This window comes from Brachycentrus maculatus, unplaced genomic scaffold (genome assembly GCF_059751285.1).
Source record: "Brachycentrus maculatus isolate JH-2025_06_01 unplaced genomic scaffold, ASM5975128v1 h1tg000002l, whole genome shotgun sequence".
NCBI classification, from domain to species: Eukaryota; Metazoa; Arthropoda; class Insecta; order Trichoptera; family Brachycentridae; genus Brachycentrus; species Brachycentrus maculatus.
This window is the reverse complement of record NW_028280757.1, coordinates 1084530-1100647: the sequence shown is the minus strand read 5'-3', so window position 1 is coordinate 1100647 and position 16118 is coordinate 1084530. Positions and strand designations below refer to the sequence as shown.

At 32.0% G+C, this 16118-nt stretch overlaps 1 protein-coding gene across 1 annotated transcript in view; it reads left to right on the top strand.

Annotated features, from left to right (window-relative positions):
• The window catches only part of LOC148314058 (ciliary microtubule inner protein 2B-like), a 37991-nt gene that overhangs the window by 18910 nt on the left and 2963 nt on the right, over positions 1-16118 (top strand). Inside the window, exons 2-3 of the mRNA XM_088258812.1 lie at positions 14340-14441; positions 15649-16004. Of these exons, the coding sequence (XP_088114938.1) occupies positions 14340-14441; positions 15649-16004 (458 nt within the window). The remainder of the gene's footprint in view (positions 1-14339; positions 14442-15648; positions 16005-16118) is intronic.

Genomic DNA, 16118 nt, shown 5'->3' with positions numbered 1-16118 from the left:
CGTTTATATGATGCAGTGCCCTATGCACCATTGGGGTGCGGATAAGGGTTTTATTTATTATTTTATTATATTATAATTTATGTTCTACTTGGTAAATACAACTATTTTTTTAAATCTATTTGACGCGTCGCTCACTCCTTTCAAGAACGTCATAAATAAAAAAACTAGATTTTTCAGGACAACGTTTTTAAAGTTTAAAAATATAATACAATGTATTAAAAATAAATATCAAGCCACTTATTGAACTTTTTACTGTGCAACAGATCTTTTTAGGTAAAACCTGAAGGTTTTTTCTCCATTTGAAAAATAATTAGTATCTTTAAAAAAATAATTAAACAATACCTTTTCTTCAAAATGCAAAAACAACACTTTCTACCCTGTAGCGGGTAAATATTATGTTTAAAATATGCCTCTTTTGCTGGGATATAGTACATTTTCTGGGCATTCCGAAAACATGCACAACCGAAAATTGACGATTTTTTATTTATGACGTTCTTGAAAGGAGTGAGCGACGTGTTTCGATGCGTTCCGGATCATTTTCAAACACCGTATGAAACACCGAATGCATATCGAATCACGTGTCACAATAGATTCTAAGAAATAGTGGCATTTACCAAGTAAAACTTAAATTAAAAATGGATAAATTTCACCGCAAAATGACTGCCAAATCAATTCATGGAATTTTTCTGTACCGACGTCAGAACGAAGCTAAGAGTTATAAAACCGTATTATTATTTGATCTATCTTAATGATTAAAAAAATTTATGAACTATTTTCTGAATTCCGTTTATCAAGTGTAATGATCAGTATCAAGATCGTTCAGTAAGAAATAACCAAAAAAACATACCTACTAAATCACTGTTTCCTCAATCCAACATACCATAGATGGCTGTTGTGAACTCACATGTACTGTGTCACGAGATTTATCAATATATATCTTCTTTTTTTACCGTGTCCGCTTCCTATGTGGAGCATGTGGAGTCAACAAACTGTCTTCGGGCTTTTCTTTCGACCGCTAGCTCCCTTCCATCCTCCTAAGTCAGGTCCGCGTCCCGAAGTTTAGAAGAGAACTGCCGACGAATTGCCAGCAGTGGTAGTCCTGGGCAGCGTGAACCTGATACCTTGTAAATGTGGCAAGCTTGATTATAAGCTAATATATCCAGTAGTTCCAAAAAAATGAGTAGTGTCAATCATGGGTAGAATTGGTGAATGTTGCACGTGTGATCATTTAACCAGCTTATGACAGGTCATAAGCCCTGTAAATACCCAGACATCCATATTCTTCTTTATCCTTGTTAAGATGTCAAAATGTCATTAATTTTATTTTATTTTCTTCTCATTTCAACTAAAATATCTCCTTAGAATCATTATTATACTCAGCGTTTAATTACAACGCTATTTGGAAGGCTTTAAACAAAATATATTTTTTGCTTTACTGAATCTGTTACATCTCGAGAAGGAGGAGAAACAAATTACATGATCAGGGATCATTATAAAAAAGTCGCATAAATTTCAATTCCAGACGTAGCGATGGGCGCTCTTACCTACAAACCTACAAGTACATAATTTAGTTCAGAATAATAACATCAAGGACTGGAATTAACTTGATTGATTAACCCACGTCTTGTTACTCTAGTTCTAGCGCACTTGTCATGGTACAAGATTAAACGCATAATATAAAATGTACATGTTTATTTGTAAATATTATACGCTTGCTAGTATTTTGTAGTACAAATCTGAGGTGAGTTGATCACGGGGCTAGAATGTTGTGAAAAGTTATTAAACCAACTACGTATTGTACATAAAATGTCAATTTAAAAACAGTACATCTCTGATATTCCAAAATGGTTTTAGAATAACAAAATGCAACTCCATGCAATTCCAAAAAAAAACACGAGAATATTTGTAAATCAAATATTTTAATTGCCTGCCTTCGATATAAAAATAGAAGATATGGAAATTACTGAATAAATATTTGCCTATAAATAAAACTTTTTTTAAATATGCATAAAATACATTTATTAAGTGCCTCTCATTATTTTCTTGGATCCTAAATGTCATGCGCTTTAAATTTATTGCGAATGAAGTAATGATGTGATTTTATATCGAGTTACGGTAAACGAATACCGATCGATGAAATAAAATGGACATTTACATAAAATAGTATTCACGTGATGATAAACGGTGTTTACGTTTTATGATTTTCATTCCGAGCGATTGAGAAAATTCCCAAGCACGTGCGCTTTATATTAAACTCCCATCAAATACTTAGTAATTATTTCACACAATAGGCAATTATGATGTAATTTTATTCATAAACTTTCAACGGTTATTACGCGTACTTAATAACAGACAACTCACTGCGTCTTTCTTTTGTAGTTGGCATCTTAAATTCTTCGGAATAACACTTCCCATACATACATCTTGTTTCGTTCATTAGCGGAAGTTGATTTTTCTGCAGTTGTATTATATAAATAAGTGAAAGAAATGACAGATGAATCCCGAGAAAATTCATTTGTATGCTTTATATCTTTGAATATCTTCCTATGCAACTATGTTTGTATGTCTACTTACAACGTAATAAATGAGTGCAATGTTATGTAAAAATAAATATTGCATTTGTTTTCATTTTGAATTCTATACCTCCGTTATCAACAGTTTATCTATGTAAAGTTTAGTGTCGAAATAATTATAATGTATTTTATTTATTGTTTCGGCATTAACTTTGTGGTAAGACATGTTACAATGACTAAAGAAAACACTTCGTTTTTTACCACTTGAGTTTTATTATAGACTACATGTTTCAGAAGTTAAACTTCCATCATTTAGGTCTGTATAATAACTGTTATTATACAGACCTGAATGATGGAAGTTTAACTTCTGAAACATGTAGTCCATAATAAAACTCATGTGGTAAAAAACGAAGTGTTTTCTTTAATCATTGTAATTATAATGTATATTTGAAGCACTAACTTTGTGATTTTCTATTTCATAATTAAAATGTAACTTTGTTTTAAAATCACTATAAATATTTGATTATAACTTAATAACTGGTTAATTGATCAGTCTTGATAAAAAAACGGATAGGTTCGAAACCGGTAGACATAATAATTAAGTTATAATACAATATTTATAGTGATTTTAAAACAATGTTACATTTTAACTACATTATCGATATGATTAATTTTTCTTCTAGATTTTCAGTTAACTGGGTTGTCGAACCGTATTGTCAAAAAGTAAATGTAACCGATAATACTAACCTTATCTTATTATTATGATTTCTAAAATAACATTTTGAGTGTGTCCAAATACTTGTTCACAAAATCTGGATTATCTCCAATTACAGGAGTTATTTTCATATTATTTTTTGACATCTCATCAAAGATGAAGAAGAATATGGAAGTCTGGGCATTTACGGGGCTTACGACCGTCATAGGCTGGTTTAAGTGATCACTTTACACACGTGTAACATTCACCAACAATTTTTTTTGCATTTTTGGACTAAGTAGAATCTACTTAGTCCAAAAATGCAAAAAAACGTACTAAAAAAATGTCCCTTACTGTGTTTTAAGTTTGGACAGCCGTACTGTGTACTGAAGTTTACAGACAAGGTAAATACAACTTTGAATATATTTTTTTAAATTCTAACTTTTTTTTATAAAATGTAATAAAACATCCAATTTGTTTTTTAAAATGTCCAATTTGATTCGTTGAACGTCTAATTTGGTTTTTGTAAGGCGTCCAAATTGTTTTATAAAACGTCAAATTTAAGGTGAAAAACCTGTACCTTTATTAATATTTAATAGACCCATTTCGTATTTTACCCATCCTGCCATTGATTTCATTTGACTTATTTGTAAAATACGTATGTATATACATGATATATGAAAACGACTGTGTCTGTATACTCGTTTATGAGGACACAGCATAATATATTGTCTTGTTTGTTTCTGGAAATTATTCCAGGTTTGATCAATAATCCTACTTTTCGGAAAATCAGATTAACTATTCCCGATTGAGGTGTGTTTTCATAACAAAGGGTACAAATTTGATAATTCTTTTACAAAACTAATCTATGCTCGCATATATAAATGTAAACTTTCGTTTTCTCGAAATCATAAATCTCCTAATGTAATTCACTGATTGCTTTAAAGCTTCAACATAACATTCTATTCAAATAGGTGAGTGAAAACGTTTATATACATCTATGACAGACAAAAACAGTAGCATGTGAATGAACGTGTCAATTGAAGCATAAATATCTTCTTCTTCTGTGCGTGTCATGTCGGGTGTCCCTGACGTAGGCTATCACTATAGTTGAGTAATTGTCCTCGTCTTGGGCAGCTCTAAACAGCGTCTTGAGGTTCCTGATCCCTGTCCAACCTCGTATATTCTGGAGCCAGGAGATCTGCCTTCTGTCCACACCTCGTCGACCCTCTATTTAGCCTTTTATGATTAGGTGCAATAGCTCGTACTTCTCTCCTCTAGGCATCTCTCCTCAGATAGGACACCTTCCGACTTTAATATCAGTCAAAAACTCTTTTCCTACTCTTGCTCTTTGGAGCACATTCACATTGCTGACCATACCGGTTTATGGAATGCGTAGCATTCTACGACGTTATCACATTTCGAATGTCTCTAATCGGTTCAAAGTGTTGATATTGAGGGTGCATAAATATAATTTCCGGAATTTGAGTAGTGTGGTTGTCAATCATATGTAGAATGGTGAATGTTACACGTATGTAAAGTGATCACTTAAACTAGCCTATGACGTGTCGTAAATCCTGTAAATAAACTTCAAAATTATTCTTCATCTTTGTCGATAAAAAAAACATAATTTAAAAATTAGTTTTGTCTTGAAATAATGTTTTCAAAAGTCTGTTACAATATACGCCTATTTTTTCATATCTTTTATTTCCTTTTATTGCTTTTATTTCTTACAAAGCTTTCATTTGTCGGTAAACTGTCAGAGTGACCTACTGGATAATTTGACAGCTGACAACCATGATATCACTTTAACCTTTTTGTCGGTTCATCCATTAACTCGAATTACTTTCTTTTTATCAGTGTAGTTCTTCAGTTTGTATGGGTTAATATGGGTTATTATTGAATCACTGCTATCTGAACTTAATAAAACCGAAATGGTATAGTCAATTATTAATTTGCAGTTTAATTTGCGAATTTGCAGAATTCAATTTCAAAACGTGGACGACGGAAGATATACAGTATCGAACAGATTAATTGAAACAAAACTTTTTTTGTTGTATTTTCGTATAAAGTTTTGTAAAATCTTTTGTTTATTAGTTATATCAGAAAATAATATTTAATATAATCTCATTTGGGTTCAATCAAAGATTTTACTCTTCTTGGCATCTATTATATAAGGTTTTGGCTGGCGTGGATGCAATTTTTTCGTCTCGAAACCATACCTGAATTATGAACAAAGTGAGCTTTTCCACCGTAGTTCAAACAATTTTGGAGAGCCGATTCTTACAGATTGCCGATAGATTTTCAATTAGGTTTATGTCTGGCAAAATTTTCGATCGGTCCAACACAGTTTATTGTTTTTGTGTGAAAAATTTCATAATTTTTTTGGATTTGTGGCAGGGGGTTAAATCCAGCTAAAATATTCCATTACCAGCGGACATTCGTTTTTATATCTCTGGTAGTATCTTTTCCAGTATAATTGGGTAATACTTCTTGCTTTGTTTGAAGTTTTGTTTCAATTAATCTGTTAGATACTGTGTGTATGTATGTAGGTATATATTGTGTTACATTATACCTTGTTGTTACAATATATGCAGGTAGACACGAATGATATATTGTGTTTGTACATCGTAACATCGCGACGGAAGTGAATGTTTTCCCAGGATATGGGTTTGGAACGAAACCGGAAGAAACTTTCCGCTTTAGATTACTCGGTGGGAGTTTCCCGAGAATAACTGGTGTTGTAAAGAACAACTTTAGTAAGAACTAAAAATAAGCTGTTTCAGTTTAATATGAGCCAATGGGTATATTAAATCATTATTTATAGGTTTCATCATGTGGATATATATGTAATGTATAAAACTTTAGGAGATTTAAGATTTCCAACAAACTTCCGGTTACATTCACATTCTACGTGCGTGTTCGATATATTCGTTCGTGCAATATTGCAAAATTGCAAAGATATTGGTGAAAAATTTAAGAAGATTTAAAATTTTGAACAAACGAACAGACGTCTCATTTATAAACATTGATGGCTTGCTGGAAATCATATGTCCGCCTCGGTAGTGTAATTTTCAGCACGCTCGGCTACCGTTCTGGAGGTCCCAGGTGTGATTCCCAGGCGGGGTCAATTAAATATAAGTGATTTTTCTCTCTAATATTTATTCAATATTACTCTGGACTGGTACCTGAAGCGGAGGGCTGATTACCTTTCTTTCATGTGTTAACGATAAAGATAACGCCGTGTTTATATGATGCAGTACCCTATGCACCATTGGGGTGCGGATAAGGGTTAGAGAGATTTACGATATATATATATATATATATATATATATATATATATATACGTATATATATATATATATATATATATATATATATATATATATATATATATATATATATATTTATATATACATATATATATATATATATATATATATATATATATATATATATATATATATATATATATATATATATATATATATATATATATATATATATATATATATGATTTTTTTAATAAGACAAATTGGCAACATAGTTTGGTAAATAAATGGCCACTAATAGAGAATGAAAATCTCCGTAATTCTCAACTACGGAAGACATTGCCAAAGATGGATTAGATTTTCTTTGGAGAAGTTTATCGCGACCGGTAGATGTATCGGCTCCAAGTTGGTTATTCCACCAGAAGTGGCGTGTCGAAGGGCAATAACACTTTCGACGGTAACATGTTCTGTTTACTTACATTACTTGCAAGATTTTGTCTAAAGAATACTTAATGTATTGGTCGATAAAGGTAAAAATAATCGTAAAAATACTCGACTTGTCATCCGATTTCCGACATTTGATTGTCCGCGACTTAATTTTCTTTAATCCCAGGTAACATTTAACTAAATTTATTTTTCCTTAAAACACCGTTTTGTATTAAAGAAAAAGAAGTTATTTGAAATAAATATGTGATTTAAAAAGAAAATAGTTATTGTAAGGTTTTTCATTCATTCAAACCCTTATTCGCACCCCAATGGTGCATAGGGCACTGCATCATATAAACGCAGTGTTATCTTGATCTTTACACATGAAGGAAAGGTGATCAGTCCTCTGCTTCAGATACCAACCAGTCCAAAGTAATATTGAATTTACATAAGAGTGAAAAAATCACTTCAATTTATTTGACACCCCCTGGGAATCGAAACCGAGACCTTCAGGACGGTAGCCGAGCGTGCTGACCATTACAATACGAAGGCGGACATTGTATTGAAAGGTAGAGATAAAAAAAACATATATAAAAAGGTATGTTGAGATGGTTTAAGCATCAAGAAAGAACAGTAAAACAAATTTATGTGGCGAATATGGTTGGTAATAGGAACAGAAGAAAATCGAGGAAAACTTGGCATGTTCAAGTATTTCAAATGCTTTGAAGTGGTCAGGTCAGGAGCCTGAATAATCGGCGTGTTGTATGAGGAAATGCATGAAAATGGAAGAGGCGAAGATTGTCTGAGAAGCCAGATTGGCATGGCGTTCTATTCTCTATGTCTATAGAGATAGGGGGAAAAGCGTGATGGTTAACTGTTAATTAATTAGTTTAAAAATATAAAGAACAGTCATTTAAGTAACCGATTATTTAAATATCAGTAACGACTAATAAATAATGTTTACTTTTCCAGGAATTTTCATGATATTGGCTTTAACGTCAGCAGTTTATTCAGGAGTTGTAAACAAACTTGATTTTTCAGGAGATCGTTTTTAATGTTTAAAAATGTACTTTGCAACAGATCTTTTTAGGTAAAACCTGGAGGTTTTTTATGCATTTGAAAAATATTTAGTATATTTAAAAAAATAATTAAACAATACCTTTTCTTCAAAATGCAAAAACAACACTTTCTGCCCTGTAAGTATTGAAATAAAAATATGCCGCTTTTGCGCGGATAAAATAATTTTTTTGAACATTCCGGAAACATGCACAACTACCTTTTTGATATATGAAGTTGCTAAAAGGAGTGACCGATATATACAACAGTATGTCCAGAATATAAAGATGTAGAAATTACTATTTTTCAGTGAACAATCGCATATTTTTATGTAATACATTAGTGTCTTTAAAATTTCATCTGGTTTCTTTTCATTTTAATTTTACCATAAAAGAAAACAATGTGACGAAGCTGTATCGTAAATTCTCTGTAATGTTTGTCAATTAATAATATTCAGGTACCTTTTTATAATCACTCAGGAACTTGAGTACTACAATATGCAATTCCTTCAGTAAAGTACAATAAATCTTTATAATGGCTGTTCTTTAGTCAGGAAACTCGGAGAAAATTACCTGAGAAGTTTAGCAGAGGTGGCCAACTGTTATCTTATACCTAATCTTTTTTATCATAAATTGTAATAAAACTATTTTTTTATACTTGTATCTATTCTAAATCTCCCAAATCTTTAGAGATCCTTAGCATGTTTTGTATTCCAGCATGTCAGCAATTTATACGCAACAGGTGTTTTACTTGTGACAGGTAAAAACGTGATTTATAAGTATATTTTATTGCAATGGCAGCACCTTCTGTTGAGTGTTTAAGCAACATACACAAATACTAAACAGGCAGCGTGCTTCTTTGCGATGATTTCATTAAAAATTATAATTTATAATTTCGTCAACATTTGCGAGTATGTATGTATGTACCTACATATGTTACATTGGTCCAAATTTATGGAAATGTTTATACCAAAAAACTAACTCCTTTCTTTCTTTCTTACGGATACTTTATTTAATATCTTAAAATACAATTGTTGTACTAAATATAAAATAATCTTTTGTAAGAAAAAACAGCTTCCATACTCAATATCTTGTAAAATATAAACTTACGAGTACCTAGTCTATTAGATTGTAACGAACCCAATTGAAGAAATCTTTTTCTACATTAAATAAAAGTTTGTTTCGTGTTCATCCGTTCTCCACCCCTGTCGTGGTCAATTATGCTCAAGACAAATGTAACTTCACTTTCGGGGGCTTTTACCAAAATCACACGAGGGCTGGGATAAGAAAGTTGTACTCGGGTATAAGGAATGATGCGAAAACTCCAGATACGGGGGGATTTACGAACTGAAAGATATTTTTCAAACTCTTTTCACTGAGAAATATTTATGAGAAATAATATCCATCTATAACAGGTATGATATAAGATATAACACTCATTTTCAGGGCTGTAAAAATATAAAATAGTATTGTTATTTTTACGTTCCGCATAAGCATATTTTTTAATAAATAAACATTGTGAACCGTAATGTCATGTATACTCGTAAGTGGACCAACTGGGAAATTATTGATGCAATGTTTGTTCTATTGATAGGTACTTTAGTCTATGTACACAGGAACGAAAAAATATCACCCTACTTATTTATGTAGTTCATCTTGCTCATATTATTTTATTTTATTATTATTATGTATTATTTGTTACTCCGGGTATATACATATATTTTTTATAATGTAAATGAACCTTTTGTGATAAAAAATAAATATATAATAAGTAAAACATAATGCATAAATATTTTTCTCGATATTCTGTATTAACAAATGATTAAACATAACAAAAAAATGCTTATGTACGCGTTTGTTAAAAATCATAAATCTTAGAAATTTTGTGTTTTGAAACCATTCACTTCGACAGTAAAAACATGTCTTTTCAAATAATTTTTTTACCACAATAATAGCTCCACCTGTCTAACGTAACGACAACAGCAAAATAATCATTGCTAATGGTGGAAAGCGTCCTTCTTGATAGCTGCATTGTGAAATAAAAAAGGTTTTTAGAAATGTCTGCTTCGTCTTCTCTTTATTTTTAATGAAAAAAAATAATGGAAGCAGACTGCGCCAACCTATATGGGAATAAAAATGTATTATACTTCTAAATTATAGGGTTTTAACCTGTATTTGAATTACTCGCCAAATTTCATTATCTCACGCTTTCCCATAAGCTTTTCCACGTATCTATTTTCATCCTCTCATACTTTGTTTGTAAATAAAACACCCTCCCTGCATTCATGTCGTGTACTCACATACCACTACAATTATGTCTCTAAGGGCGTACCACTTTTAAAATTGCACCAACCCTCAAGCTCCAACCCTTAGAAAGAACTATTAGGGGTTGTTTATCACGTTTCTGCAAGCAGCCGTGAATGCGGTATCGGATTATTATGGCAATGCCGCTTTATTAATTTTAAATCATTATTATGCACTGCTATTTTCTTCTTTATTGCTTTAATATTGCTAATGGAAAACGCCAATCTGATACAGGAGTTATTTTCATATTATTTTTTGACATCTCATCAAAGATGAAGAAGAATATGGAAGTCTGGAATGTTGGTAAATGTTACACGTGTGTAAAATGATCACTTAAACCAGCATATGACGGTCGTCAGCCCCTGACTTCCATATTCTTCTTCATCTTTGATGAGATATCAAAAAATAATACACAGAATTCATTCCACCGCGCGGAGAGATCTGTTCGCACCCGATTTTTTCGAAGATTGATTTTTTTTTGAAAATGAATTGATTTTTTTTATACTCTAAGGAGTAAGCCCTTCAATAAATCTTTTCTTTTCAAAACCATATACATATTTTTTTTTTCAAGACAAAAACGAAAACCATATACAAATTTTTTTTTTCAAGACAAAAACGGTATTTTAAGAAAAAAATAGTTTTGTCAAATGTTGCCAGGGCTTAGAGAAAATTAGGTGGCATTTTACGTATATTGGGCCTTAAGGCGGGATAGTTAAAATTAAAATTCTTTAAACCGAGTAAACATTTAACGTTTTAATAAGCCGCTTTTGCTGAGATATACATAGTACATTTTCTGGGCATTCTGAAAACATGAACAACTGAAAACTTACGATTTTTGATATTTGACGTTGTTGAAAAAAGTGAGCGATATACAATTTTCTTTTTAAAACAATGTGCGCGTACTAACTTTTATTAGACATCTCTTTTAAATATGATGTCGTTATATTAACTGCGTGGTTTGGCTCTGTACCTAATCATTCATACGTTACATATATGTAAATTCTCAGTTGTGGGATTGGTAAAACTTCGTTTGAACATCAACAGAAACTTTTAATAAAATCGCTTGTAATAATGTTGTACTTCTCAGTAATGGGAGTATATCACGCAAATATTACGTGCAAATTTTAATGGGTGTCTATTATCGCCTGCAAAAATCACTTGTTCCTTTTACACGATAATCTAGAACTCATCACACAAGTTACACAAATCAAATCAATCCGCGTTATCTATATCCAACAGAAAACTACTTCCAAACTTGGTAATTTTATTCACATTTTGAGTGTCTAAATACGCGTCGGCCTCCGTGGTGTAATAGTTAGCGTATTTAGCTACCGTGCTAGAAGTCCCGGGTTCGTTTCCAGTGGGGGTGAAGATAAGTATTAGTTTATTGATTAGGCGTTTAATTTTTAGAAATCCATTTTTATTTATGTATTAATATTCTAAATCAAACATAGATTTTTTGAGTCTACTAAGCTGTATTTTATACAAAAACATATAAAAAATTTAATATGGTTACAATATCGTTTCATTCAACAAAAATTCGTTTGAAAATGCCATAACTAGGCGAAACAGTTGTCACAATATTATTTTTTATGGGTTTTTGTTAATAAAATACAACTTAGTAGACTCATATATCAATATTTATTTAATATTAACCCTAGACTGGTTCCTAAAGCGCAAGAGTGATCACCTTGACTTTGTGTAAGTAACGATCACTATAACACTGCGTCAATACGATACAGTGCCCTATGCACCATTGGGTGCGAATATGTGTCAGAAGAAGAAATACTTGTTCACAAATCTGTGTGACATTTTTTTTTTGACAACCTGTTTAAAAAATGTAGACTGACTCAGTCAGCCACTGTTTGTGCCTAAAATTTTTCACTCAAGAACTACATTAATTTCTATAATTTGAATTTATATTTCTTACTATACTACGGGTATTATACTATTACGCGTAATAGTATAATAGTATAGTAAGAGAAGTCAGCCCACTTGCAGTTAGGAATATGCTACAAAACTTATATGTTGAGATTTTCTTGAATGTTTTTCGCAGATACTTTGTGGAACATTTTATAAACTTTATAAAATTAAACAACTTTGTTTTAACCCCTTTTTTATTTTTACACTTTATCCAACCGGTTTCGACAAGAACCTTGTCATCATCAGGGTTTTTACACTAAATTCTAATTTTGTCGAAACCGGTTGGATAAAGTGTACCAATAAAAAAGTGGTTAAAACAAAGTTGTTTAATTTTATAAAGTTTATATGTTAAGAGCCCAGCTAACTAGATTTCAGTCACTTAGAACATTTTTGAAATTGTATTGCTATGGCAATCTCAAAAAAACATGTCGATGTAAAAATTGACGGTGGACCTAAGACGTTCATGTTGATTTTCTTCTGATTAGCACCTTCAAAGCTCATATTTATTTTTAAACCTTCGTGCTTTTCTTTGAATGATAATTTCCCAAAGAGAACTTTCATGGCAATTTGCACGATTAAGACGATTCGTACTAATCTGGAACAAAGTTCGTACTGAAACCATAACATTTGAAGGCTTCTCATAATTGGTTCACCATATAGTGCAAATTATCCAAACGTTACATGAGTTAGGTAAACGTTACTATAAAGAAATGTAAACTACGTTAAACATGGCGATGCGATTCGTTCAAGCTCGTACCAGTTCAAGATTTTCTTTAAGGCTACTTTTATGTACGTATTACTTCTGAAATGTAGTGTGAGGCGATATGAACAAACGCCAATGTTCAACAACAACAAAAAGTCGGAAATTAGACCTAAAAAGTACGGAAAATCGAAAAGTTTTTAATAAGCCTAGTGTGTACAAAGTTATACTAACCCACCTTATGATATATACATAGATAATAACACGTTGGTTACGGTAACTGCTAAAATATAACTAACTCACTAATCATCACGCCGCTTACCCGCAGGGTAGGCATAGAGAATAGAACGACACACCACTCTGTCTTTGCAAACACATACGGTTGGAAGTAAGCATGTATGCTAAACATAGAATTAATCCATGTTTCACCCTTCGACATTTTCTCACGCCTCTTTCATACAAAACTAATCAAAGTTTATAAAATGAACCTATTCTCACACGGAAGTTAAACCCAGTCTTAAATTTGTTCTCTATTTTTATTTTTATAGCATTGTGTAGTGTTTTATCGACGTAAATTATTTAACCCTAGAATAGTAAACTATCGTTAAAATTACGAAGGTGAAATGACGATTCCTGGAAAAAAAACAAATGTTCACGTCGTTCCCGCGCCCCCTGCTTCACAGTGCCTGCCTAGTGTATATATATTTTTTCATTATTACGTTATCTCTTAAGGTCCAGTATTCGTTTAGTCTCAACTGATTTTATATTATACACAACTGTTTTTTTTTATGAAAACACTGCATTTGCATTGAAAAAATAAGTTTTTCTTCGAAATAATTATACGGTACTGAAAAGAAAAAAGTTTGAAAAATTATAAATATTTTTTTCTCTATATATTCTAAAAAAACAAAAATACATTATTTAAAAAAAAAATCGGGCGTAAACAGATATTATGTGACCTCTCTCGTGGAATGAATTCTGTGTTTGCGAATATCCCCTTAGACCCAAAGAATGTCAACTACGTATTAATTCTAAAGTGATTGAAGGTTTTTTATTATTATCTTATTTATTCCCGTATTATTTATATTTTTCATATATTAATGTTAGATAATATATTTATTCATATAGATAAAAACACGCCTGTATTTCAATGTAACGTGTCAAAATTTTGAAATAATTGGTGAAAAGCTTTCGAAGATTTAAGAATTATAACAAAAGAACATTTACATTTTTATTTAAATAAATAGATAAAACGACAGAATACAATATTGTTACAAAAATTCAATTTTGACACAACGTCAACGTAAATACACATTTATTTTATTGTCACATTTTAGTTGAACGATGCTACGAACGCGGGAAAATGCTTGTGACAACTTCGCAATGCATCCTTCTTCCCGCTTTGTTCCGGGTCCTCGGAAATTATCGATCTGTTTTCTGTTTATTCCTTAGGTACACGGGTCACTGTCCCACGCTCAAGTTCCACTACGGACGCTGCTATGGGACGAAAACAAGAGAAATCATGCAAGATCTGACATCGCGCGGAGTGTACAAGTAAGAATTTTGCTAATTTCAACCTAAAATGATTTAAAAACAAACGTATGTTTTGCAATGGCGATGAATCCACAGGTTATGTCGCTGTTTACAAATCTAGGTCAAGACTTCGGAACAATGACATTTTTTGCTGTAAATTTTCATTGTAAATAGATTTGCTGTGTAGGTACCCTAACAAATTATTATAAATAATATTGTAGTGTTGAAACCGCGATTCATACAGGTACATAGATTATGTAAATAAAAATAGAATACACATTCCTTATAGCTTATACAGATGTACGCGTAATACAGGATTACTACCGAAATTGAACACAGAATTTGGAAATTGGGTTCTATATTAAAATAATATATTTTGTGAACATTTGGCGCATCCAGAAATCATACAAAAAACAAGAATGTTTTTGATAAGCGTTGTTTTTCCCATCCAATAGCAATAGAGCCCTCATTGTAGGGTTGGGATTTTTTTTATTATTGAAAATACCTGAAAATAAAAAATTCTAAATAATTTAACAGTAATTTACTACAAATTACAATCAATTTGGAAAATAAGAGTCTCCAGCTACAATACAAAGTGTACGCCAGGGGTGGACAACATGCGGGCCGAAGCCCACAATCTGGCCTGCTTTCGTTTTCTAAAATGAAGTATTTAGACAGACTGACTGCTGACAAAAAATTTAGACAATTACTCAACCAGCCAAAAGGATGAATTGATTAAAATCCTATTCATCCTACATGGATGACAATTTTTCCAACTTCTCACATGATTACTTTCAATTTGGATTTTACATCTAACATATCTTAGTCATACAGGAGAAAGTGACCAAGTGCATTTCTTACAAAAACGTGATCATTGACTATTTGATATCTTACTAGCTTAATATTGGGCAGAAAAAAATCCCTTTGGATTTTAAAGTTGGAAGTATAATATATTGACTTATTAAAAATGACTAACTGCATTGATGTTTATTTTCTTGCCAAGCAAAAGTGACTTAAATGGCCCTCCTAAACATTTTACGTTTTGTTAGTTGGTCACTTTCTCCTGTACGACTACGATATGCATTATAAATCTAGTTTACAATTCTTTCATCATTAATTATGATCTTAATCTTATCTTATCCAACCTAACCTAACCTTGATCATAAAAATACGTAAGATTAAAGAAAATGAAGTTTACTTATTTTGTAACTTGTATTTTTCATAACAGTCGGAAACCTCCAACCTTCCGCATAGAAGATTACTCCATGCACAAGCCGGTTACTGTCACGAGGAATACCGCAATTCCAAACCATTACAATGACATAGAATACAGGAGCAAGAGACACATTCTCGGTTACACCGGCTACATTCCCGGTCTCAACTTCCGCTACGGCAAGTCCTACGGTCGAGCAGCCGACGACAGCATGGCGGAGTTCAGTGCCAAGCAGTCAGAACTCAGGAGGAGGAAGGAAGTTGACAAGAGATACACGAGATCTAGAAGCGCACCCAAAATGGAACCCATAAGGAAAGGTGATGAAGTCAAACGATCCATGAGACAATTTGAAGAGAAGAATAAGTACAAAGGTAGTATGAAAATTTAAAACTGACCTTAAAACAGGCGCTGTTACATAGTTAGGTAGACTCTCGACTGCAAAACTTTGTGTTGTGGGTTCGATTCCGGCCAATTGCAAAATGAAT